We start from the raw sequence: 27,312 nt of genomic DNA on the forward strand, positions 1-27,312 counted from the left end.
CCTAAGTATTTTATTTTATTTTTTGCAGCTGTTGTAAAAGGGATGGAGTTCTTGATTTGTTTCTCAGCATGGTCGTTGTTGGTGTATAGCTGTGGTACTGATTTGTATACATTGATTTAGTATCCTGAAACTTTGCTAGATTTATTTATCAGGTCTAGGAGCTTTTTGGATGAGTCTTTAAGTTTTTCTAGGTATATGATCCTATCATCAACAAACAACGACAGTTTGACTTCCTCTTTTTAAATTTGGATGCACTTTATTTCTTTCCCTTATCCAATTGCTCTGGCTACGACTTCCAGTACTATGTTGAATAGAAGTGGTGAATGTGGGCATCCTTGTCTCGTTCCAGTCTCAGGGAGAATGCTTTCAGCCTTTCCCCATTCGGTATGATGTTTGCTGTGGGTTTGTCATATATGGCTTTTATTACTTTGAGGTATGTTCCTTCTGTGCCAATTTTGTTGAGGGTTTTTATCATACAGGAATGCTGGATTTTATTGAATGCTTTTTCTGCATCTGGTGAGATGATCATATGATTTTTATTTTTAATTCTATTTATGTGATATATCACATTGACTTGGGTATGTTAAACCATCCCTGCATCCCTAGTATTCAACCCACTTGATCATGATATACTATTATCTTTTTGATATGCTGTTGGATTCGGTTAGTTAATATTTTGTTGAGGATTTTTGCATCTGTGTTCATCAGGGATATTGGTTCGTAGTTTTCTTTTTTTGAGACAGCTAATTCTTTGTTGTGAGGGGCTGTCCTGTGCATCATAGAATGACCAGCAGCAGCAGCACTGACAGACAACCAAAAATGTCTCCAGACATTGCCAAGTGTCCCCTTGGGGGCAAAATTTCCATCTGTTAAGAACCATTGGCCTAATGCTTGGCACATAATAAGTGGTCAATAAATATTAGCACTGTGACTGCTATTATTATTTTTACAGTTTGAGTATCCCTTACCCAAAATGCTTGAGACCACAAGTATTTCAGATTTTAGGTTTTTTTGAATTTTGGAATATTTGCATTATACATCCCAGTTTAGCATCCCTAATCTGAAATCTGAAATGCTCTAATGAGCATTTCTTTTGAGTGTCATACCAGCACACAAAAAAATTTCCGATTTTGGAGCTTTTGGAATTGGAGATACCCAACCTGTACCTTCTTGAATTGTTGAATTTTCTCCCATGTGCATTTGTTACTTTTATAATAATAAAAAAATACTCTCTTGATTGAGATGAAAAGTATCAAAGAGGAAAAAGCAATTAGTCTTCATCCAGGGGAACAATGTATAATGTGAAAAAATAATTGCCTAGCATTTATTGAGTGATTACCATGTGCTAGGTGCTGTGCTAAACAAAAACATACGTTATCTACTTTAATCTTCAACATCTCCTTGAGATAGGCACTTCTGTGCTCCTCTGCCCCCATTTTACAGATGAAGAAGGTAAGTCATTGAGTAGTTAGGAATATTTCTCAGGAATGTGGTTGCTTTGGATGCATCTTGGTCTATAAGAAGTAAACATCTTATGTATTCTGTATTTATGTGTGTGCGTGCGTGTGTGTGTGTGTGTGTGTGAGATGAGGTCTTACTATTTTACCTGGGCTGGTCTTGAACTCCTGAGCTCAAGCAATCCTCCCGCCTTAGCCTCCTGAAGAGCTGGAATTACAGGCACATACTGTCACACCTAGTTACGATATTTTTAATACTCACATAAATCACAGAATTTTAGACCTAGAAAAGATTTTAAGAGATTGTCTAAAAACTATTGTTTTATAGATGAAGAAACTGAGGTCCAAGGAAGTGTCTTAACCAAAGAGACTTAATCAAGTAATTAATGGCAGAACCTGGGGTAATTATTCTTTCAACTTCTCACTGTATTGTTACAAACTATAACATTACATTCTTTCCTTTCTTTCTTTTCTTTAATTTTTTTTTTTTTTTGAGACAGAGTTTTTCTGTTGTTGCCCAGGCCGGAGTGCCATGGCACGATCTTGGCTCACTGCAACCTCCACCTTCCAGGCTCAAGTGATTCTCCTGCCTCAGCCTCCTGAGTAGCTGGGATTACAGGCATGCACCATCATGCCCAGCTAATTTTTTGTATTTTTAGTAGAGATGGGGTTTCTCCATGTTGGTCAGGCTGGTCTTGAACTCCTGACCTCGTGATCCACCCGCCTCAGCCTCCCAAAGTGCTGGGATTACAGGTGTGAGCCACTGCAGCCGGCCTCCTTTCTTCTGTTCTCCCTTGCATTGGAAATATTCTTATTTTTGCTAATTAAAAAAAATGCCGGGCGCGGTGGCTCACGCTTGTAATCCCAGCCCTTTGGGAGGCCGAGGCGGGTGGATCATGAGGTCAGGAGATCGAGACCACGGTGAAACACCCTCTCTACTAAAAATACAAAAAATTAGCCGGGCGTGGTGGCGGGCGCCTGTAGTCCCAGCTACTCGGAGAGGCTGAGGCAAGAGAATGGCGTGAACCCGGGAGGCAGAGCTTGCAGTGAGCCGAGATTGCACCACTGCACTCCAGCCTGGGTGACAGAGCAAGACGCTGTCTCAAAAAAAAAAAAAAAAAAAAAAAATTAGGGCCTGGCATGGTGGCTCATGCCTGTAACCCCAATGCTTTGGGAGGCCAAGGTGGGAGGATCAGTTGAGGCCAGAAGTTCAAGACCAGCCTGAGCAACATAGAGACCCCCCATTTCGTGTGTGTGTGTCTGTGTGTGTGTGTGTTTATAGCTATATATGTGTGTATACCTATATATGTATGTATGTATATATATTTGGTGTATGAAAGCTCCCTCCCCTTATAATTTTGCAGCTCTTTTAATAGTTTAGTCTGTATGTATATTTAAGATTCTTTTCTTTTATTTCAAGACAGGGTCTCTCTGTTGCCCCACCTGGAATGCAGTGGTGTGATCTCGGCTCACTGCAACCTCTGCCTCCCATGCTCAAGTGATCCTCTCACCTCAGCCTCGAGAGTAGCTGGAACTACAGGCGTGTGCCACCATGCCCAGCTAATTTTTGTACTTTTTGTAGGGACAAGGTTTCACTGTGTTGCCCAGGATGGTCTCGAACTCCTGAGCTCAAGTGATCCCCCTGCCTCAGCCTCCCAGAGTCCTGGGATTAAGAAGTGAGCTACCATGCCCAGCCAGTTGTGTTTATTTAAAAAAAAAATGCACAGCATTTTTAAAAATAGCAACACAACATTCAAGTGTATGGAAGAACCATTATTTCTTCAAACCTGTTACTATCGATAGACACATAGATTGCTTTTGACTTTTTGCTATTAGGAATGATGCTACTGTAAACCTGCTTGTAACTACATTCATGTGTTTAAATAAATTTCTGGCCTGATCTCTACTAAAAATACAAAAATTAGCCAGGCATGGTGGCACCATGCCTATGGTCCCAGCTACTTGGGAGGCTGAGGCAGGAGAATCACTTGAACCCAGGAAGGGGAGGTTGCAGGCAGTGAGCCGAGGCCGCACCATTGCACTCCAGCCTAGGTGACAGAGCGAGAATCCGTCTCCAATAAATAAATAAATAAATAAATAAATAAAGTTGAATTTCTGAGTCTGAGAATAGGCATTTAACATTTCAAGAAATACAGAGACAGAAAGAGAGAGAGAGAGAGAGATTGTTAAGGCCCACCTCCATCATTATAGCCTAACTGTATTGTCAGGGCTTGACTTACGAAACTTTTCCCGAGGTCTCCTCCTCCATCTGCCTGCACATTCCCCTGCCTCTATTGGATTATAGTTTACTTTTAGTTAGCTATTCTTAAGATTGATTTCTCTAAATGAAGCAGTAAATGTTGATTGAAATCTGTCTTTTTAAAAAGAGATGAGGTCATGTTTAAGTACCAGTAGTCAATATTTGTTGATTATATGTTTACCTAGGAAAACCCTGTAAATGAAATGCAGATTACCTTTTACTTATTGGTTTAAAGTCCGTCATAGGAATGAATGAACTCAGTGTTCCCTATTGGCAGGTAAGAGCAGTAAGGAAGGGGTAGAAGGAATTAATATTTATTATGCGCTTATATGGCTGATGCTGAACTAGGTGAATGTATGTGATATTTAATTTTCACAGCAACTCTAAGATGTAGGTATAGTCATCCACTTTTAATTGATAAAGAAACTGAGGCTCATAAAATTTGCTTAATAACCACTGATAATAAGTGACAAAGCCCAAGTCATTGCTCAGTTTAAGGACCCAATAGTGTAAATAAATAGTGGTTAGACCCCTCAACTAGTGCACGGAAATTTCCTAAATGAGGAGTGCAGCCATATGATTTTGATGACATGAGTTGTCCTGTGTACCTAACCATCATTTCTAATGTTTGCTTATTGTGTATAATTCACAAATTTCGAAAAGGATCTAGGGTGGTTTTAAAAAAATACTTATGTGGAGACATAGAATTCAAGTATGATTGCTACAAATGTGTTTTTGCCTCCGTCTCAAGAGGAGCACCTTCTTTTCTGAATACCCTGTACATCTGGGAACACACTTTCCTATCCTGTCTGCCCCTCCCTCTGTGGGGAGCTGGCAGGGAAGCAAGGATTCTCCACTGTGGGAAAGGCCTGAGCCCCACCCACAGCAGTGAATCATCTCAGTCCTTGCTGCAGGTTGCTGATTAAAGCTTGCCACACACGTCCTGGAGCTTGCCTTCACGAATTCACCCAGGGTGTTATTCCTCCAATAGCTCTCTTATATAAGATCACAAAAAGTCTTTTCTTAATAAAAAGGTTGTCTTCTTTGATATTATGCATCTATGCTTTAAAAAAAATTTTTTTTTCTTTTTAAATGTTCATCTTCCCACCCAGGCCGTCACCGATGGGTTGTATATACTACTGAAATGAATGGCAAAAACACATTCTGGGATGTGGATGGAAGCATGGTGCCTCCTGAATGGTAAGCTAAGACAACATTTTATTTTATTTGTCTTTCTTTTTTTTTTTTTTTTTTTCTTTTTTGAGACAGGGTCTCACTCTGTCACCCAGGCTGGAGTGCAGTGACACGATCATGACTCACTTCAGCTTTGACCTCCCAGGCTCAAGTGATCCTCCCACATCAGCCTCCCTAGTAGCTGAGACTACAGGCCCATGCTGTCTCACCCGGCTAATTTTTGTTTTGTTTTTAAATTTGTTTGTTTGTTTCTTTTTTGAGACAGAGTCTCATTCTGTCACCCAGGCTGGAGTGCAATGCCACGATCTTGGCTCACTGCAACCTCCACCTCCTGGGTTCAAGCGATTCTCCTGTCTTAGCCTCCCGAGTAGCTGGGACTACAGGTGTGAGCCACCATGCCTGGCTAATTTTGTATTTTTAGTAGAGACAGGGTTTCACTGTGTTGGCCAGGCTGGTCTCGAACTCCTGACCTCAGGTGATCCGTCCACCTCAGCCTCCCAAAGTGCTGGGATTACAGGTGTGAGCCACCATGCCTGGCCTGTTTTTTGTTTTTTTGTTTTGTTTTTTGTTTTGAGACAGAGTCTCACTCTGTTGCCCAGGCTGGAGTGCAGTGGCATGATCTTGGCTCACTGCAACCTCTGACTCCCAGGTTCAAGCAATTCTTCTGCCTCAGCCTCCCGAGTAGCTGGGACTACAGGCTCATGTCACCACACCCGGCTAATTTTTGTATTTTTAGTAGAGATGGGGTTTCGCCATTTTGGCCAGGCTGGTCTCGAACTCCTGACCTCAGGTGATCCAACCGCCTCAGCCTCTCAAATTGCTGGGATTACAGGCATGAGCCACTGCACCCGGCCTAATTTTTGTATTTTTTATAGAGATGCGATTTCGCCATGTTGCCCAGGCTGGCCTCAAACTCCTAGGCGCAAGTGATCCACCCACCTCGGCCTCCCAAAATGCTGGGATTACAGGCGTGTGCCACCATGCCCAGCTTTTATTTATTTTTTTCTAGTTGAAATGGTATCTTGCTATGTTGCCCAGGCTGGAACCCCTGGGCTCAAGCAATCCTCTCACCTCAGCCTTCCAAATAGCTGAGATTATAAGCACGAGCCACCATGCCTGGTTCATTTTATTTTATTTAACTTGGCAATATTTATTTCATTACAAAAATATTTATTGAATATCTCTCTATAAGGCAGTCAGTGGTGTTCTTCTGAAAGTATCTATCTTACTTACACTGAGTGCATAATAAGTCACCCTTAAACTTAGGGGCTTAAAACAACAACTATTTCTCTCCCCATAGTTTTTTTTGGGGTCAGGAGTTCAGACAAGATAAAACGAGGGTGGCTAGTCTGTGCTCCTAGATGTCTGGAGCCTCAGCTGGAAGACTGCAAGTCTGGACACTGGAATCATCTGAAAACTTGTTCACTTAGTATCTGGCATTTATTGCTGGCTGTCAGCTGGGGGTATAGCTGGGCCTGTGGGTTGGTACACCTTCATGTTGCCTGGGCTGACACAGGCAAGTGCTCTGAGAGAGTGAGCTAGGCAGGAACCATATTGCCTTATCTAACTTAGTCTTGCAAATTGTCCAGTGTCACTTCCATATTCCATTGATTGAGGCAATTAGAAAGCTCCACCCAAGTTCTACATGAGAAAACATGAACCTATCTCCTGATGGAGGCATGTCAACATCACAGCATATATTGGGATATGTATAATGGTGTGGCTGTCTTGGAAAAACAATATGCCATAGTATCACCTGTCTGGGTGAAGCGAAAGGTGAAAAGAACTTTGGCTGTAATCTTATCTGGCAGTTTGACTTTAAGCAAGTTCCTTAACCTCTCTGGGGCTTAGTTTCATTGTCTATAAAATGAGAGCCCTAAAATTCCTTAGGTCTCTAAAACTTATGTGACTTTATAATACGCACATTTCGAAATGAAATTCTAAATGCTCACTTGAATTACCAAATTTTGCATGAAGTATTTCAAAGCACAGTACTTATATCTGTTTCATAGATTGTTGAAATAATACCGTACAGTTGATATACAATTAAACTCTAGAGATCCTTTCCAATGGTCTAGAAAATTTCACCCAAAAACTAGAAATAAGTATATCTGTTGGGCTGTGACATTTTATTTTAATTGGCTTTGATCATCAGAGCTAGTTTTGGGCTGTCTTCAGTAGAAAGTGGGATAATCTCAGCGTATTTGCCTCTGTTCTAAAGAGTCACTTGGAAACCCAGATATGTGACATGAGTGAGTGAAGTGCAGCTATGAAACAATAGGACATAGTGGAGACTGCAGTGAACTGAAAAGTGCAGACTTGTCAAAGAGGGCAGCAGGCTTATTCAGCAGTCCGCAGTTCCATCAGGTGAGAATTCTACGAAGAGTTTCTGGATGATTTTTCAAAGGTGGACATCTATATTTATTTGTGAGACTTCTTGTTTTTCTTGCTTTTTTTTTTTTTTTTTTATTTGAGACAGTCTCACTCTGTCGCCCAGGCTGGAGTGCAGTGGCACGATCTTGGCTCACTGCAACCTCCGCCTCCCAGGTTCAAGTGATTCTCCCACCTCAGCCTCTCAAGTAGCTGAGACTACAGGTGCCTGCCACCATGCCTGGCTGATTTTTGTACTTTTACTACAGACAGGTTTCACCATGTTGGCCAGGCTGATCTCAAACTCCTGGCCCCAAGTGATCCACCCACTTCGGCCTCTGAAAGTGTTGGGATTACAGGCATGAGCCACTGCACTGGGCCAGTTCTTTTTTTTTTTTTTTTTTTTTCCAATTAATTTTTAAAAATATTTGACATTTTAAATGCAGCATTATCTAGCAGAACTTTTCACGATGATGGAAGTGTTCTTTATCTGCCCTGTCCAGTAGGGTAACCACTTGCCACATGTGGCCCAGAACACTTTATTATTATTAATATTATTATTATTATTATTTTGAGACAGGGTGACACTCTATTGCCCAGGCTGGAGTGCAGTGGCACAATCAGTCTCGACCTCCTGGGCTCAAGTGATCCTCCTGTCTCAGCCCCCTGAATAGCTGGAACTACAGGCATGTGGCACCATAACCAGCTAATTTTTTTGTATTTTTTGTACAGATGAGGTTTTGCCATGTTGCCCAGGCTGGTCTCGAACTCCTGGACTCAAATGATTCGCCGACCTCTGTCTCCCAAAATGCTGGGATTACAGGCATGAGCCACCATGCCTGGCCTTTCTAGAGCACTTTAAAATGTGGAGAATGCAACTGAGGACGTTTTAAAATTTTTTTTTTAAGATAAATAGGCTACTCGATTGGACAGAACAGTTTGTTTTTCATATACTGTGAGCTAAGCATATTTGTACTGTACATTTTTTGCTAAGCTATAACCAGATTTCAACCCCTGTTCTATTACTTGGACTAATTGTGAGCACTGACTGTGTCAGTGATGTAATTTGAAGAATATGATAATGGATAATGTCTTTAAAAGCTCACTGGGGCTTGGTGTGGTGGCTCATACCTGTAGTCCCAGCACTTTGGAAGGCTGAGGCATGAGGATCACTTGAGGCCAGAAGTTTGAGACCAGCCTGGGCAACATAACAAGGCCTCATCTCTATAAATAAAAAAAGTTTTAGAAAATTAGCCAGGCATGGTTGTACGTACCTGTAGTTCCAGCTACTTGGGAGGCTGAGGTGGGAGGATCCCTTGAGTCCAGGGGTTTGAGGTTGCAAGGAGGTATGATTGCACCACTATACTCCAGCGTGGGCGACAGAGTGAAACCCTGTCTCTGACTAAAAAAGCTCATTGGTTCTTAACATGAGAAAGCAGTCCTGATTAGGAGCTTTCTCATGCTATATCATTTGCGGATTGCTGTTGCACTCTTTTTAGTGGGAAATAATAACCTGTGGTTCCGTTAAGGTCTGAGGAGCTGTGGGGTTGTTTTTTTTTCCACAGTCTATGTCTCTTTATTTTTTTCCTTCAACTTTTATCCTAAGCTCCAGGGTACATGTGCAGGATGTGCAAGTTGACATAGGTAAACGTGTGCCATGGTGGTTTGCTGCACAGATCATCCTGTCACCTAGGTATTAAGCCCAGCATGCATTGAGCTTTGGTTTTAGGTTTAGAACCATCAGCCTTCTCCAAAGGGGCATTCTATATGTTAGGAGGACTATTTGACACCAAGGTGTCAACGTGGAATTCAGGCTTTAGGAGCTGAGGTGTCCTGGTTTTTGTTTCCCTGAGAGATTGTTTCTTGGGTGGAGTTGGTCCTGGGAGGCTATGGAAGGCATGTGAGCTGTCTTATTCAGATTGACATCTATCTGCTTCAAAATGTTCATCTAACATTGGTGCTCAGGGGCCACATTTTGGGAGATGAGGAGTAAGGGTATGATTTCAATTATGTGCGATTAATTATGTTTAAAATTATAAAATAGTAAAAACCTGAAAAGATAAAAGTTGTATTCAGTGGAGCAAGTCCTTTTATTTGATCTGAGATCACATGAAAATGAAGCTAAGAGCTGTAGAAGATCACTCCAGCAGGTGCCTGAGGGCAAGTGAGGATTCAAAGCTGCATTTCTTTGTGGAGAGGAGCTTCCTAAGGGCTGAGTACCTTTGATGACCCTTGTTTGTATGGGAAGCTTCACGGCTTGTGATGAATCTTTTTAGGGAGAAGTGGTGTTGAACAAGCTTAGCTGTTTGTTTCTCAAACCCCTCTTTGTTGACCGTGACACATTGTGGAATTCTAAATCTGTGGATTCTTACCTTTGATTCATGAATAAATTTGATGTTGGGTTGATATATCTCTAATTAGAGAGCTAGGTATTATCACGTGTAGAGAGTAATTGTACAGATACAATTTATCATCCCTATTCAAATAACTATTTAGTACCTACCAGGTGCCAAGAACCTGTGGTAAAGCAGTGAATAAAACAAGGTCCTTGTTTTCATGGGGGAAGGCAGAAAAACATCCTTTATATATTTGTGGTAATGATAAATGTAAGGAAGATAATATGAAGCTGGGCCTCACAGGGGAATCAAGAGCAATGGAAGGATCAGGTGGCTGTTTTATACAGGAGTTAGAGAAAGCTTCTTTGAGAAAGTGACATTTGAGGAAAGACGTAGAAGGGGGGAGAAAGCGTTCCAGGCAGAGGGAACCACAGGTGCAAAGCCTGTATGTTTGAGATGTATTGCTTGGTCTGTTCAAAGAACAGCAGTATGGCCAGTTTGGCTGGAATGGAATGAGTGAGGGAAAGACGTTAAGAAACGGGGTAGGAGAAATAGCTAGGGCCCAAATTGTGTAGATCTTGTAAGATGAAAGGTTCTTGTATCAGCTCGAACCCCAAGAGTGTGCCAACAGACAACATGAGGCAGTGTGGAGCAACACGCTGTTTTAATGAGTGCCTGGGTGCAGGCGGGCTGATGCCTAAAATGGCATTAGCACCAAATGAGGATGGGGCAGGGGTTTTATAGTCTCCTGTAAACAGGAAGTGTCTCAGTCTGATGTAACTGCTACATAGTACCAGACGGCCTGCCTCTCGATCTTCAAGGGGGTATGTGTCTTTCGGCCAGCTCTCTTCCTGCTTCTCCTGTCTTGCTGACGCAAGCTGCTGGCCCACGTAGCCTTGAGCCTTGGGACTGGGCCTGAGAAGGGAGGAGTCCCTTCAAGCTTTCAGGCTTTGGGGAGAATCTTTCAGTAAGCCATGGTACATACTTCAGCTTTTTGTCTGAATTTATTTGGAAGTCACTGGAAGGTAAGATAGGGTGTGGTCTGATTTACATTTTTTTAACATTTGAAATAATCCCGAACTTTCAGAATCATTACAAATATTTTAATAAAAGTAAGTTGCCAAATTGATGCCCCATCACTCCTGAATACTTTAGTGTATACTTCCTGCAAACAAGAACATTGTCCTAAATAACCACAACATAACCATAAATGTCAGGAAAGTAACAAAGATACGCTATAAAAGGGATGCAAAATTTTACCCTTATCCTCTTAGGGCTTTTTGTCTGGGCCTGAGAATTAAACACATGTTAACAGGAGAAAAGCATACAAATTTATTTAATATAAGAGTTCCATGACATGGAGCCCTCATAAGGGATGAAGACCCAAAGATGCAGTTCATGTTGAACACTTAGATACTGAATTGGACAAGGAGTAGAACACTGTGAAAATGTGAGAAGACAAAGGGACTTGGGCTCGAATAGGTTAATTGGGTGGAGAAGTAACTAAGAAGATAAGAGTTAATTTAACAAAGTTTGTGCAGATTTCCCTTGACCTCAATTTCCTGTCCTTGATGTAGAATGATAGTTTCCTTCTGGTATAAGGAGGACATCCTTGATATGGGGATTTTTTCTCCTGCTTTCAGAAAGAAAAAGGCCATATTATTCTTTTGCCTGCTGTTTTTCCTTACTTTTTTTTTTTTGAGACAAGGTCCTGCTCTGTCACCCAGGCTGGAGTGCAGTGGTACAATCTCGTCTCCCTGCAACCTCGACCTCCTGGGCTCAAGTGATCCTCCTATCTCAGCCTCCCAAGTAGGTGGGATTACAGGCGTGTGCCACTACATCTGGCTAATTTTTGTATTTTTAGTAGAGATGGGGTTTCACCGTGTTGGCCAGGCTGGTCTTGAACTCCTGGCCTCAAGTGATATGCCTACCTCGGCCTCCCAAAGTGCTGAGATTACAGGCATGAGCCACCACACCCAGCCGTGCCTGCTGTTTTTCAAGTACCTTTGACTCAGCATAGTCAATATGCCAGAGCTGCATATTTTGGAGGAGTGTGTTCTGAACTTCAGCCACTCAGGTTTTGTCAGTTGTCCCAACAATGCCGTTTATAGAGAGATCCAATCACACATTTCATATGGATCTCAAGTTCTTTAGTCTCCTTCACACTTGATTGGTTCCTCAGCTTTTCCGTGATTTTCATGACCTTGACGCTTTTGAAAATTACTTGACAGTTATATTGTTGAAGGTCCCTCAGTGAGTTTGTTGAATGTTTCCTCATGACTAGGTTCAGGCTATGCTTCTGTGACATTCCCGTCACTGAAGCCATGTTTTTCTTGTTGCACTCTATTAAGTAGCAGCTGATTTGTTTTTGTCCTATTATTAATGAAAACCTCTATTACATGATTAAGGGGTCTGCTGGTTTTCTCCATTCTAAAGTTACTAATTTTCCCTTTGAAATTAATTAGCATTTTGTGGGGAGACACTTTGAGGTTATATAAGTATCCCGTTACTCATCAAAGCTTTAATTCATTATTTGTATCTGTATCAACTCCTATTTTAATCAATGGGTTATAATCCATTGCTATAAATGGTTCTTTTATTGTTCAAATTGGGCTCAATTTGACTACTTGGAACCCATGCAAGCTGCATTTGGAGTTCTTTGGAGGTTTTTAGAGGGGAGGGGTTCTCAGTTTTTAAAAATATTTTATTTGAGACAGGGTCTCACTCTGTTGCCCAGGCTGAGTGCAGTGGTGCTTTCACAGCTCACTGTGGCCTCAACCTCCTGGGCTTAAGCCATCCTCCTGCCTCAGCCTCCCAAGTAGCTGGGACTACAGGCGTGCCTCACCACAACCTGCTGTTTTTTTTTTTAGGAGATGGGGTCTCAGTATGTTGCCCAGGCTAAAATTTTATTTTTAATTGACAAATAATAATTGTATATATTTGTGGGGTACAATATGATGTTTTGATACATGTTTACATTGTGGAATGATTAAATCAAGCCAATTAATAAATCAATTACCTCCCATACTTATCTTTTTTTGTGGTAAAAACATTTAAAATTATTTTAGCAATTTCCAAATATACAGTGAATTATTATTTATTACAGTCACCATTCTGTGCAGTAGAGCACTAAAGCTTATTCCTCCTAACTGAAATTTCGTACTCTTTTATCAACATCTCCTCTTTCTTATACTCTCCACTCCTCCTGCCCCTGGTAACCACCATTCTACTCTGCTTGTTTTTTTTTTCTTTTTTCTTTTGAAGACAGGGTCTTGTTCTGTCTCCCACACTGGAGTTCAGTGGCACATTAATAGCCCACTACAGCTTCAATATGCTGTGCTCAAGCGATCTTCCCACCTCAGCCTCCTGAGTAGCTGGGACTAGCTAATTTATTTATTTATTTATTTAGAGACAGAGTTACGCTCTTGTCGCCCAGACTGGGGTGCAGTGACGTGATCCCAGCTCACTGCAACCTCTGCCTCCCGGGTTTAAGTGATTCTCCTGCCTCAGCCTCCTGGGTAGCTAGGATTACACGTGCGCACCACCACACCCAGCTAACTTTTGTATTTTTAGTAGAGACGGGATTTCGCCATGTTGGCCAGGCTGGTCTCGAATTCCTGACCTCAGGTGATCTGCCCGCCTTGGCCTCCCAGAGTGCTGGGATTACAGGTGTGAGCCACCATGCCTGGCCTATTTTTATTTTTAGTAGAGGTGAGGTCTTGCTATGTTGCACAGTCTGGTCTCAAATTCCTGATCCCAAGCTATCCTCCTGCCTTGGCCCCCCAAAATGTTGGGATTACAGGTGTGAGCCACTGCAGCCAGCCTGATGTTTTCTTTTGGAGATTTAACTGATCAATTTTAAATACACAGTACAAAGAAGATAGAATGAATAAGAAAAAAACCTCATATTCTATTTCCCTATTAACACTAAGCCATATTTTTCAAAATGTGTTTCAAAATACCTAGCCAGATCACCAATCCCAGTCACTACCTTTGTTTAAATACTCACTAAGAGGCTGGGCATGGTGGCTCACGCATGTCATCCCAGCACTTTGGAAGGCCGAGGCGGGCGGATCACCTGAGATCAGGAGTTTGAGACCAGCCTGGCCAACATAGCGAAACTCTGTCTCTACTAAAAATACAAAAAATTAGCCGGGTGTGGTGGTGGGCGCCTGTAATCGAGCTACTTGGGAGGCTGAGGCAGGAGAATCGCTTGAACCCAGGAGGCAGAGGTTGCAGTGAGCCGAGATCATGCCATTGCACTCCATCCCGGGTGACAGTGCGAGACTCCATCTCAAAAAAAAAAAAAAAAAAATCACTAAGAAATTAGTCAAGTGGTAAAAACCTATTGAGAGACACCGTCTAGAGAGAACAGCTACATGGCTACATATAATTTATTAACTTAACAGTTTAGTCCCAATATTTAGCAAGCTTGTTTAAAAATTACTATTCCCATTGGTTTATAGTGACATTAATATAAATATGTAATTTGAAAGTCAGCATTCCTTTCACTGTGAACATAAAACTTTTTATAAGATAGTTGTGGGTTGGGGTACAGCAATGATAGGGGCTGCTGGCTATATTCAAAGCCTAAAAGACTGGCAGCTTGGAAAGGTGTAAAACATATATATACACTCTGAGTATACTGCTATGTCCCACATTTTTGCTGTACGTTCTTGTCTAATATGGTATAAATTATTCCCTTAAATTAGAAAAAACAGTGGAGATGAATACATTTTCATCTTCATTTCAAAATAACCCTTTTAAATGAAAAAGCATTTCCTTGTGTTAAATTTGTTCGAAAGATGGATTTAAATATTTTCGTCACAATGTGTACAGTTTTTTCCCCTTTAGTGCCTCATTACAGTCAGTCTGGCAATAAGACCTCCAGTGCTTTATCAGAAATGGCATTCAATAGATTATAAGATGGTTAAACCTGTGCTGGAATCCTTCTTAAGACCCTTAATTATACCAAAGTCCAAAAAATGTGTAGCCACTTACCAACACCCTCAGAACCTGTGAATTATTGCAGATAATCTCACATGTGCATATAATTCAAACAGAAACTTTGTGGACAGGGTATATAAAATAAATACTAAAATATTTCTTCAACTGTATTTAATGCTGCCTAGATGGTTACATGAAAAGACTAATACTACTGACAGGAAGAGAAACTATTTTAAAGACTATTTTCTAGGTAGTTAGAACAATTTTTGCAAAACAAAGATAAGCAAGAGCCTATGCCAATATATTGTTCTGTAGTGTAATGTAATTGCTAATATGGGATATAATTGGTAAGCAGTTAATACGAATATAAATAGGTATAATCCATCACTAAATCACAGTCTGGTGAAAAGCTTCTCAGCTAAAGTAGTTTGAGAAGAGGGTTAAGGGAAAGGAGAAGTGGCAGGCAGGGCAGGTTTCCAGTGGGAACATCATTTATGTGCCTTACCATTATCATCATCTTGTATGTAACAGTCCACTGTTGCAGAAAGATAAATCCTTTCTGAGTATGCTAGCCTAGAATGTACTTTATGTAGCATAGTAAGATTATTTAAATATTAATGCTTCATTTGCATTTATATTTAGATATAATATAATCTAAATGTACATAATTACATGCATATTAAAAACTAAACAGAATTTTATAACACTTTAATCTCATTTTGGGAAAGTTAACAGGTAAGGTGAAACTGTATACTACAGAAGTTTCTAGAATATCTAAACTCAGAGGTAAAACCAAAGGAAAACATCACCACCTGTTTAGTATATGGCTTATACAAAACCTCAAGCTCACTCATTTTTTATAGGTGGATTTGTTTGATAAGGACTGTGATCCAGTGATTATTTAGCAGCAATTTTACAAACTGTAAATTCTTTTATTAACAGGCATTATAACAGATAATACTAATCTTATTTATTTTTTATTTTTATTTGCTTTTGTGAGACAGAGTATCTCTCTGTTGCCCAGAATGGAGTGCAGTGGTGTGATCTCAGCTTACTGCAACCTCTGCCCCCTGGGCTCAAGTGATTCTCCTGCCTCAGCTTCCTAAGTAGCTGGGACTATAGGCCTGCGCAACCATGCTTGGCTAATTTTTTGTATTGTTCATAGAGGCAGGGTTTCGCCGTGTTTCTCAGGCTGGACTCGAACTCCTGAGCTCAAATGATCCACCCACCTTGGCCTCCCTAAGTGCTGGGATTACGGACATGAACCACCGCACCTGGCCCTAATCTTATTGAAAACCCATGAGTGCCAAACTGGGGAACATACAGCTTATGAATAACTTAAAAAGTCATTCCCATTTTATTAATAAAAGACAAACACAGCATGCCAAAACCTACACTAAACAAAGAAACTGTAATATGGACACATGATTGATGTGTCTAAAATGATATATACAGCATATAATTAATGTTAATTATGTGATCAGTACATTTTTCTATATAATTCCCTTCATGCTTCACTTTTCCTAGAAACTGAATTCTGAGCTTCTTCTTCTAAAATTGGTACACTCAGGTTATCCTTGGACATCAAATTATACTTCACAGTAAACCGATGACACAAAAATGTTTCATTTTCATATTCATCAAAAATTTGCCAGTGATGAAAATAAGCATGTGAAAATATTATGTAAATCTTGTGGCATGCTGATCCTAGTTTTGCTACCAATGATTCCTTTATACTAACCTTGCCAGGAAAATGTGGCTACTCAGAAGACACAGCACCATCAAATGTGTGTCTAGTGTAGTCTCTAGCAGGGCACTCTTGTTTTATGAGTTGCACAAAGACAAATCCATTGTTCACTTGCTGTCATTTAAGTACAAGTATCTGGATGGTATTCACTCGGAAGTTTGACATCAAGTCCACTTAGTTCAAGGCAGAATTGCTTTAAATGTTCATACTTCCATACAGTTTCATCTTGGCCTTCAGGTGGTTCAAGAATTTTGTCAGTATTGGAGCAATCTGCTCTTCTGTTGAATGTACTGCTGAACCGTAAGTGTACTGTCCCATTTTCTCAAAGGATTCATTAGGCCAGTTACAGAAATCTTGTGCCTTGGTGCCCAGTCTGTTCTGCCTCAGCACTGCTGTCCCCTCTGCCATGACCATGGTGCCCATGTCTGGGCAGCTGGAGTTGGTACCTGGATGTCTCTACTTCTATAAGTTCAATTTTTTTAAGATTCCACATATAAGTGGGATCATGCAGTATTTATCTTGCTGTGCCTGGCTTATTTTACTTAGCATAATGTCTTCCAGATTCATCCACAATGTCCAAATGACAGAATTTCTCTTTTTTTTTAAGGCTGAATAGTATTCTCTTGTGTACGTATGCCACATTTTGTTTATCCATTCATCCGATGATAGACACCTAGATTGCTTCTTTATCTTAGCTTTGTGAATAATGCTGCAGTGAACATGGGAGTGCAGGTATCTCTTCAGCATAATTCAGGAATCTTCTGGGTATAATTCCTTTGGATATATACCCAGAAGTGGGATTGCTGAATCATATGGTAATTCTATTTTTAGTTTTCTGAGGAACCTCCATGCTGTTTTCCATAGTGCTATATTAATTTACATTCCCACCAACAATGTACAGGTTCCCTTTTTCCCTTTTCTTGTCTTTTTTTTTTTTTTTTTTGAGACAGAGTCTCGCTCTGTTGCTCAGGCTGGAGTGTAATGGCACGATCTCAGCTCACTGCAACCTCCGCCTCCCAGCTTCAAGCAATTCTCCTGCCTCAGCCTCCTGAGTGGCTGGGATTACTGGCGTGAGCCACTACGCCTGGCTAATTTTTGTATTTTTAGTAGAGACAGCGTTTCGCCATGTTGGCCAGGTTGGTCTCAAAATTCCCGACCTCAGATGATCCACCCACCTCAGCCTCCCAAAGTGCTGGGATTACTTTGGTAATCCCAGGTGCGTGAGCCACCGCACCTGGCCGCAGGTTCCCTTTTCTTCATACCTTTGCCAAAGCTTGTTATCTTCTGTCTTTTTGATAAGTTATTTTAGCAGATATGAGGTGATATCTTACTTTGGTGGTAATTTGCGTTTCCCTGATGATTAGTGACAATGAGCATTTTTTTCATATAGCTGTTGACCATTTGCATGTCTTCTGAGAAATGCCTAGGTACTTTGTCCCTGCCAACCGCTTTTTTTTTTTTTTGAGACGGAGTCTTGCTCTGTCGCCCAGGCTGGAGTGCAGTGGCACGATCTCGGCTCACTGCAAGCTCCACCTCCTGGGTTCACGTCATTCTCCTGCCTCAGTCTCCCAAGCAGCTGGGACTACAAGCGCCGACCACCATGCCCGGCTAAATTTTTTGTATTTTTTTAGTAGAGATGGTGTTTCACTGTGTTAGCCAGGATGGTCTTGATCTCCTGACCTTGTGATCCACCTGCCTCGGCCTCCCAAAGTGCTGGGATTACAGGCGTGAGCCACTGCGCCTGGCCTATCAACCACTTTTTTTAAAGATAGGGTCTCGCTATGTTGCCCAGGCTAAAGTGCAGTGGTGTGACCATGGCTCACTGCAGCCCTGACCTCCTGGGCTCAAGCAATCCTTCCACCTCAGCCTCCTAAGTAGCTGGAACTGCAGCCACGTGCCACCATGCCCGACTAATTTTAAAATTATTTTTTCTAAAAACACGGTCTCCCTATGTTACCCAGGCAGGTCTGTAACTCTTGGCCTCAAATAATCCTCCCACCTTGGCCTATCAAAATGCTGGGATTACAGGCATGAGCCACCATGCCCAGCCACTTCGCCCTTATTTTGTGTTATGTTATGTTATGCTGTCTTATCTTACCTTATCGGTGGAGTCTTGCTCTGTTGCCAGGCTGGAGTGCAGTGGTGCGATCTTGCCTCACTGCAACCTCCGCTTCCTGGGTTCGAGCGATTCTCCTGCCTCAGCCGCCCGAGTAGCTGGGATTACAGGCGCGCGCTACCACACCCAGCTAATTTTTGTATTTTTAATAGAGATGGGGTTTCACCATGTTGGCCAGGATGGTGAGTTTTTTGAATTCCATATATATGTATGTATGTGTGTGTGTATATATATACACACACACCCATATATATATATGGGTTTTTTGTTTTTTTGGCTTTTAGCATTAGAGGGCGTCCTTTTGAAATGTCTTCATCATTCTTGGAGCACCTTCTTACTTTCTGACATAAGGTTTTCCAGGTTCATCTTAGAGTTTGTCTGTTCCAGCCTTGGAGACAGGCATTTCTCTGAGGAGCCCTGTGTTTGTTTGCTTTTTTTTTTGGAGACGGAGTTTCACTCTTACTGCCCAGGCTGGAGTGCAATGGCGCAATCTCAGCTCAACTGCAACCTCCACCTCTGGGTTCAAGAGATTGTCCTGCGTCAGCCTCTCAAGTACCTGGGATTACAGGCATGCACCACCATGCCTGGCTAATTTTGTATTTTTAGTAGAGACAGGGTTTCGCCATGTTGGTCAGGCTGGTCTTGAGCTCCCGACCTCAGGTGATGCACCCATCTCGGCCTCCCAAAGTGCTGGGATTACAGGAATGAGCCACCACAGCTGGCCATTTGCTTGTTTTTTAGTGGAGAGTGGTATTAGAAACTAAGATATGAATGTCAGATGTGCTCATCATTATTGGAATGTCAGTGCTCCCAGGCCTTCTCAGTGGACAAGCTAGGAAACATGTATGATGATTGTGTGTCCTCACCAGTACCACTGACAGCAGTCCAGCACTACAGGTTACACTCCAGTTTTCTCCCTTTCCACATTTATAGTTGGTTTTTTTCTTAATATAGTTATTTGATCAATTCCACTGTGTGTAACTAAGTTCCCATTGCTGCCCTCTCATCCACCCTCCCCCACTGGACTTCCTCCTTACCCAAGTTTGCCTCTAGCACCCCAAACCAGCTTGCCACCCTCCGCTCTCCTTGTGTGGACAGGCTCTTCTCCCCACAAAGGCTCTGACACATCTTGCTGGGCTACCGCAGCATTCTCGCTCACATACCAAGTGCAGATGTCTGCATTCCTTGGGCCCACTTAATGACTTTTGCACTCTGATTTACATTTTTAAAGCATCTCTGTGGTTGCTGTGAAGAATAAAGGAAAGGGGCAAGGCAAGTGTGGAAGCGGGCTAATCACTTAAGAAGCTGTTGTAAGTCATGGCCTAGGCTGTTGACGGGGTTGGACTAGGGTGCTGGTGATGCAGGTTGTGAGATTTGGGATCGTATTAGTTGTCTATACCGTGGAACAAGTTATCCCAAACTTAGCTTAAGACAGTAAATATTATCTCACAGCAATTTGAGTGTAGCTTAGCTGGGTGCCTCAGGCTCAGAGTCTCACAAGGTTACAATTGAGATCTTCTCTGAGGCTGCTGTGCTCTCAAGGTTTGACTTGAGAAGGACCCACTGCCACACTTAATCATGTGGCTGTAGACAGACCTCAGAAGATTTGCTTCCCAGCTCACTCAGTAGACCTCTGCACACGACACCTCTTGACATGGCCTCTGGCTTCCCCAGACCAAGGTGGAAGGCACAGTCTTTTTAAACCTCATCTAGGAAGTGATATCCCATACTTCAGCTGTCTGTTTACTAGAAGCAAGTCAATCAGTCCAGCCACACTTAAGATGAGGGTATCCAGGAGGCAGTGATCATTGGAGGCCCTCTTAGAGGGTGCCAAGTAAGATGGGGTCAGCAGGATTTGCTGATTGGCTTCTGAGAGAAAAACCAGTCAAGGATGACTTCAAGATTTTTGGCCTGAACTACTAGAGGTACAGTTACTGAGATAGGGAAGAGTGGAGTAGGGGGAGCAGGTTTAGAAGAGGTAGTCTACGTTAAGTATGAGAAGCTTGATAGACGACCACGTGAGAAGGTGAGTAGACAGTTGAAAACTAGCCTGTTGGTTAGGATAGAGATTGGTGCTGGAGATAGGATTTTGGTTTGATTTTATCTAGTGTAGTATTCAACTTAACTTTATAAATTAAGGGTTAGGAGAATATGACCTTCAGTTAAATGCCTAGTTCTGTTATCCTGGAAACCAGATAAAATTGTATTAACAGTATTGCAATATAAAATCGACCTCTGATTGGGAAATTGCCTCTGGATTGAGAGGAATTAGAAATGCCTGGTGAGTGCTGCTGCTCTTAGAACTGGCATGACCCTGTGGGAAAGGGAATCCTGAAGCTATGCCTTTGGAGTTATTAGAGACGTTGGCTCTGGTGGAGCATAAAGCTTTAAAGTTAGGGCAGCTCCTGCACCTGCCTCATGATGCTCTCATCTCCCTTGAGCCTAAGCTGTGTCATCTAGGGAGTTAAAGAAAATAGCTTCTGGGCCGGGCGCGGTGGCTCACACACAGCACTTTGGGAGGCCAAAGCGGGCAGATCACGAGGTCAGAAGATCGAGACCATCTTGGCTAACACAGTGAAACCCCGTCTCCACTAAAACTACAAAAAAAAATTAGCCGGGCCTAGTGGCGAGCGCCTGTAGTCCCAGCTACTCGGGAGGCTGAGGCAGGTGACTGGCGTGAACCTGGGAAGCGGAGCTTGCAGTGAGCTGAGATTACACCACTGCACTCCAGCCTGGGCAACAGACAGACTCCATCTCAAAAAAAAAAAAAAGAAAAAAGAAAAAAAATAGCTTCTGGACGGCTGGGTGAGCTGTCACTTGCATGAACAACTGCACAGACTCCCAGGGAGAAGAACATCTGATGCTGCCCAGCCAGCAAGCTGTGATTCCTGTCCTCTGTCCTGAGTTTTCAGATGCCAAGTGTGGCCTATGATAGTCTTATGAGTCTGTTCAGTAGCTGCGTAATCTCACCTAGGGAAAGATTTCCCTTAGCGACATTAGTGTTTTGGATAGAATTTTAGTCAGCTTCTCTGTTTCATTTAATGTTCTCTAATCTTATGGGAAACATTAGAAATCTTGCGGAAAAATGAGCTCATTTTATCTCTCTGGTCTAAAGGCCTTCACTTCTTTAAATCTACCAGCCACCAATAAAGGCTGCTAAGTCCACCAGTACAAAAACAAAAGATGGTGGTGCAAACTTCTCGGATGGGCAGTTGAGCTACACGTGCCTTGAAAATAAGAAACGGGGATTGCCTAGAACCTAACACAGTCTGCTTACAAACTCGATTCATTCAGCAAATATATATTGAGCACCCCCCTATATGTCAGGCCTTGATGGGTTTATATATTCACAGTGGTGAGTGAAATATGTATGGTCTTTGTTCTCTTGTAGTTTATAGGCACTTAATGAATACTAGTACTAATACTGTCTTCTAATTTAGTGTCTTTTTTTACAGTACCTTCATTTTCCTATATGTTTTATTCTCTTATGGGATCAGCAACAAGATATTAATTTCTTCTTCAGGAATTTAAATTTAATTTGATTGAGTAGAATACTCTGAAAGTATTTAAGTAGATAACAACATTTTATTTTATTTTAAGGCAGGGTCTTATTCTGTCACCCCGGCTGGAGTTTAGTGGTACGATCTTGGCTTACTGCAGCCTCGACCTCCTGGGCTCAAGCCATCCTCTTGCCTCAGCCCCCAGAGTAGCTGGGACTACAGGCACGGGCCACCATGCCCAGCTACTTTTTGTATGTATGTATGTATGTATTTATATTTATTTAGTAGAGACAGGGTTTTGCCATGTTGCCCAGGCTGGTCTCAAACTCCTGGGCTCAAGCTATCCACCTGTCTTGGCCTCCCAAAGTGTTGACATTACAGGTGTGAACCACCGTGCCCAGCTCAAGTACTATTCTATACTACTTTTTTTTTCTTTTTTTTTCTTCTTGTTCTTGTCTGTTTTGTTCAATGCCAATTTTATTGCCTTCAGTTTTATTCTGAAGTTATCTAATTGCCACCGTCTATACAGTAACACACAGAAGTCTTCATTTTCGTTGTTATGGTGGTTAGTGTTTATATAGAATTAGTGTAGAAAAGTAGAAAGTTTGGGCTATTTCATGCATGGCTGTATAAAATTATTGTTTTCACTTGTATCAGAAGAAATAAAGATGTGCTTTTTGTGATTGGAAGCATTGGAACCTTGAAGTCCTTTGAACCAAGTTAAAAAAAAAAACAAAGCCAGACATGGCTTGGTTAGATTTTTCTCTATTGCATGTATACCATTTTCCCACTTGGTGGCACTTTCTGTTCATTTCTTAGTAACATGTCTTTCTCTCTCAGTGTAGTTACACTAGTCTCTCCTCATACATTGATTTTTCTTATTAAAATTAATTTACTGAAGTAATACATAAATACATCATTTAAAAAATAATAGTGTATGGTAAAGGGTTTCTTTTTTTTTTTTTTAACAGAATACAGTTTTGTCCCTGAAAATTTTTCTGTGGCCAGGGAAAAATTAATAAATGGTTTTGCCATTTGTTAGGTTAATTGTTTAAGATGCTTAACATCGTGGTGGTCAGCTGTTTTTCATTTGGCGTGATGTGTTCTAGAAGCCTTTATAGAGAAACAGGTTGGCAGGTGAGGGCCATTACATGGAGGTGATAGAGAAGAATCAAGGATGATTCATAGGTTTGGAGCCTGAGTGGTTGGTACCATAATGCTGGGACCATTCACTGAGATGAGAAGACTTGTAGAAGGGCGGGTTGGTAGGGGTGGAGAATTAGAATCAGAAGCCTCTTTTTGGACACAGTAAGTGTGTGATACCTGTTGTGAAATCTACATGATTAGATATATATCAAGTAAACAGCTGGATATACAAATCGAGCTTAGGACAATGGTCAAACCTGCCAGCCAGCAAAGAACAAGGTAAGTAGCTAGCAAGGTAGGAGGAAAGGGAAGAAAGAGGAGTCTTTCTGCCAGGGAAGCCTCGTTGTATTGATTGTTGCCAAGAGGTTGAGGAAGATGATGACAGAAAAATGTCCTTGTGATTTGGCAATATGAAATTCATTGAATCTACATAGAATCTGTTCTTGAAAGAAATGAGGAGAGATCAGAAAAGTTTAAACATTCTAGCAAAGGAGAGTGATCCACATAGCCCCTAGTAGACATGCACTGTCAATATTGGACATAGTTCCACTAATCCTTTTTTTTTTTTTTTTTTTTTTGAGACAGGGTCTCACTCTGTCACTCAGGCTGGAGTGCAGTGGCATGATCTCAGCTCACTGCATCCTCCACCTCCCAGGTTCAAGCAATTCTTGTGCCTCTGCCACCTGGGTAGCTGGGATTACAGGTGCCCATGACCACACCTGGCTAATTTTTTTTTTTTTTTTTTTTTTTTTTTTATAGTGGTGGGGTTTCTTCATGTTAGCCAGGCTGGTCTCAAACTCCTGGCCTCATGTGATCCGCCTGCCTCAGCCTTCCAAAGTGCTGGGATCACAGGTGTAAGCCACTTCACCCGGCCCCTTTTTAATCCTTTCTGTGTAGTTGTGTTCATAACCATACTCCATTTTACTTGCTTTTTTCCATCAATATTATAAGCAATTTTTCATGTTATTAAAACAATCCTTATAATCACCATTAAAAGATTTTTTCTGATTATAAGAATATACAATTGCTATAGAAAATTTGGAAATCCACAGAAATATTAATATGAGATAGAAACAAAAATAAGCTCTGATTCTTTGGCCCAGAAGCAATACCGTTAACATTTTATTCACGGATTCAACAACTATTTGAGGGTCTGCCTTTGGGTAGAGAAAGAATGTTTTGGGGGTGTTTGTTTTACAGGTGGGGTCTTGCTATGTTGCCGAGGATGGAGTGCAGGAGCTATTCACAGGTGCAATCATAGCACACTACAGCCTTGAACTCCTGGGCTCAAGCATCCCCCCTGCCTCAGCCTCCCATGTAGCTGGGACTCCACAGAGGAATATTTTTTAAAGACTACAGTGTGAAAAACTGATTGTAGTTTATTGGTCACACCTTCTTTAGAAGAAAGCTTATTATTACAAATAACAATATACCTACACATTTCTCACATAACGTATACCACATTTTCTGACTTGCTTCTCCCTCCCCTCACTTAATATGTCACAGACACTTTTCCTGTCTCACTAAATACTGTGTCAATTTGAGTGTTTTAGTTTCTGTGGGGCTTTTGTATTTAGAAAGGATTGTTGGGCAATTTGGATTTTAAATTAATATACTATTTATTATAGTTGCAAATTTAAAAACCTAATTGTTTTTCATTCTTGAGGTTCAATTTATAAATAGGATAAAAAGATTAGTAAATTGAATTATTTTTTGCATAAAAATAAGGAACAATCATTTTCTCTTGTTCTTTGATGAATGTTTGATAAACTCTAATGGAAAGGATTACCTTGTCCTAAACAGTAATACCCATTTGCAAATTTATTTAATACATCTCTTTAAGCATTTTAGGTCACATTTATAAATTGAACATATTTGATATTTGATTTTTTTCAATTCTTCAAATCCCCAGTGCATAGGCAGATTAACCTATCAAGCAAAATGTTCCTAAGCACTTAAATGACTCTTGTTTACTCAAGCCCAAAACTTCAGTGTCATCCCCCAGTCTAATTTCTCTAATGTCCAGTCTGTTAGCAAGTTCATCCTGCTTTCGTTTCTCCATATATCCCACATATCATCCCTGCCTCTATGACTGTTACCCTAGTCCAAGGTACAATTGTCTCTTGCCTGGACATCTACAGTCACCTCCCAACTGGTTTGATAACATTCTTGGAGCACACTAGTGTTCCCAACATGCTAAGTGATGAGAGTGCCTATTTTTAAATGTAAATCAGATCACATCAAGTCTCTGCTCAGAATGACCCAGTGGCTTCCCATCACAGTGAGAGTAAAAACCCCGACTCCTTCCATGGTCTGCAAGGCATTATGTGATCACAGTCTGCATGCACTGTCCTAGTCACAGCCCTGTTGACTCTGACTTGGCCACATTGGCCTTCTTGCTTTTCCTTGAACAGTGAGCATACTCCCAGCTCAGTCTCTGCACTAGCTGTTTCCCCATATTTGACACAGCTCACACACCTTCACTTTATTCAAGTGCCCATCTGGTGGCTCTTCAGGTGATCTAGTCTATAAGAGCCCTGTTCCCTCTCATACTCTATACTCTTCCCCTGCTCTGGTTTTTTCCTTGGTGGCACTTACCTACCTCTGCTTAACATGTTTTTCTTTTTTCTTTTTTTTTTTTTTTTTTTGAGACAGAGTTTCGCTCTGTCACCCAGGCTGGAGTGCAGTGGCGCGATCTCGGCTCACTGCAAGCTCCTCCTCCCGGGTTCACGCCATTCTCCTGCCTCAGCCTCTCTGAGTAGCTGGGACTGCAGGCGCCCGCCACCACGCCCGGCTAATTTTTTTGTATTTTTGGTAGAGACGGGGTTTCACCTTGGTCTCGATCTCCTGACCTTGTGATCCGCCTGCCTCGGCCTCCCAAAGTGCTGGGATTATAAGCGTGAGCCACCGCGCCCGGCTTAACATGTTTTTCATATTATTTATTGTATGTTTCCCCAAATACCATGTTGGAACAGTGCCTACCACATGGTATTTCTGCAATAAATATTTGTTGAACGAATGGATGTACATATACTATTTTACTTGAAACAAACATTATTTTTTGGGTATGATAATCAGTTTTCTTCACTTTAGCTGATCCAAAAATGGCATCTTCTGCTACTCCTTTATAGCTTTTTAATAAATTTGAAACTAAATTTACCTCTGAATTACATTGCAATTTCAACCTGTCCTTTTTAGTACTTTGACCCACTGAATCATTTGTTACAGTTGTGGGTTTTTTGGGGTGGGGGCAGAGGGGTGTTTTTTTTTTTGAGACAAGGTCTTGCTCTGTCACCCAGGCCAGGTGTAGTGCTGTGATCGTAACTTACTGCAACCTCAAAATCCTTGGCTTAAGCCATCCTTCTGCCTCAGCCTCCTGAGTAGCTGGGAGTATAGGTGCATGCCACCACACCCAGCTAATGTTTTTGTTTTTGAGAGAGAAGGTGTCAAACTCCTGGCCTCAAGTGATCCTCCAACCTTGGCCTCCCAAAGCACTGGGATTATATGTGACAGCCACTGTGCCTAGCCTGTTATAGTCTTTTAAAATATTATTTCTCTAAATAAATTGCTGGCTGTCAATGGCAGATAATACTTTCTTCAAAGTAAGTCCTTCCTAATGTTTATTTTCTGCTCCAGAAAATTAGAATATTAGGAGACTGTGTTCAAAGAAACTACAAACTGCATTAATTAGGTAGTTTCTGTTATGTTACAGAATGTTACTTTTCTTTATACCCTTTCTCTGTTAAAATGTGCTCATTATAAGCAGAAGACAAGATTGTTTCGATTTTTAAAACTCAGCTTTTATTTAACACATTTCACTGAGTATTCATTGCTTCATTTAATATTGATTCTAACATTTTACAAAGATGCCTTGTTGGAAAATTCCATATGTGGGATGTGGAAATAAGCTGTGTATTACTCTTGGTGAATGAGGAACTGCTCAGCATGTTCATTATAGAAAATTCAAAAAATAACAAAAGAAATAAGAATAGCCTGTTATCCCACCACTTGTAGAAACCACTGCTATTAACATTTTGATATACATTCGACCTTCAGTATGTGTGGGTTCTGCATCCATGGATTAAACCAACATCAGATGGAAATTATATCAGAAAAAAAGTTCACAAAGTTCCAAAAAGCAAAACTTGGATTTGCTTAGTGCCGGGTATTATGTTGAATCCACATGAATGAAGTGATATGCAGACATCGTATTAGGCATTATAAGTAACCTGGAGATGA

The 27,312-nt window shown here is 41.3% G+C and overlaps 1 protein-coding gene and 1 pseudogene across 1 annotated transcript in view; one reads left to right on the plus strand and one right to left on the minus strand.

Moving 5' to 3' along the window:
- The window catches only part of NDUFA12 (NADH:ubiquinone oxidoreductase subunit A12), a 42,040-nt gene that overhangs the window by 4,922 nt on the left and 9,806 nt on the right, over window positions 1-27,312 (plus strand). Inside the window, exon 3 of the mRNA XM_012500286.2 lies at window positions 4,830-4,917. Coding sequence (XP_012355740.1) covers window positions 4,830-4,917 — 88 coding nt within the window. The remainder of the gene's footprint in view (window positions 1-4,829; window positions 4,918-27,312) is intronic.
- On the minus strand, window positions 15,850-16,830 carry LOC100603539 (annotated as a pseudogene).

Source organism: Nomascus leucogenys, chromosome 10 (assembly GCF_006542625.1).
Source record: "Nomascus leucogenys isolate Asia chromosome 10, Asia_NLE_v1, whole genome shotgun sequence".
Taxonomy (NCBI): Eukaryota; Metazoa; Chordata; class Mammalia; order Primates; family Hylobatidae; genus Nomascus; species Nomascus leucogenys.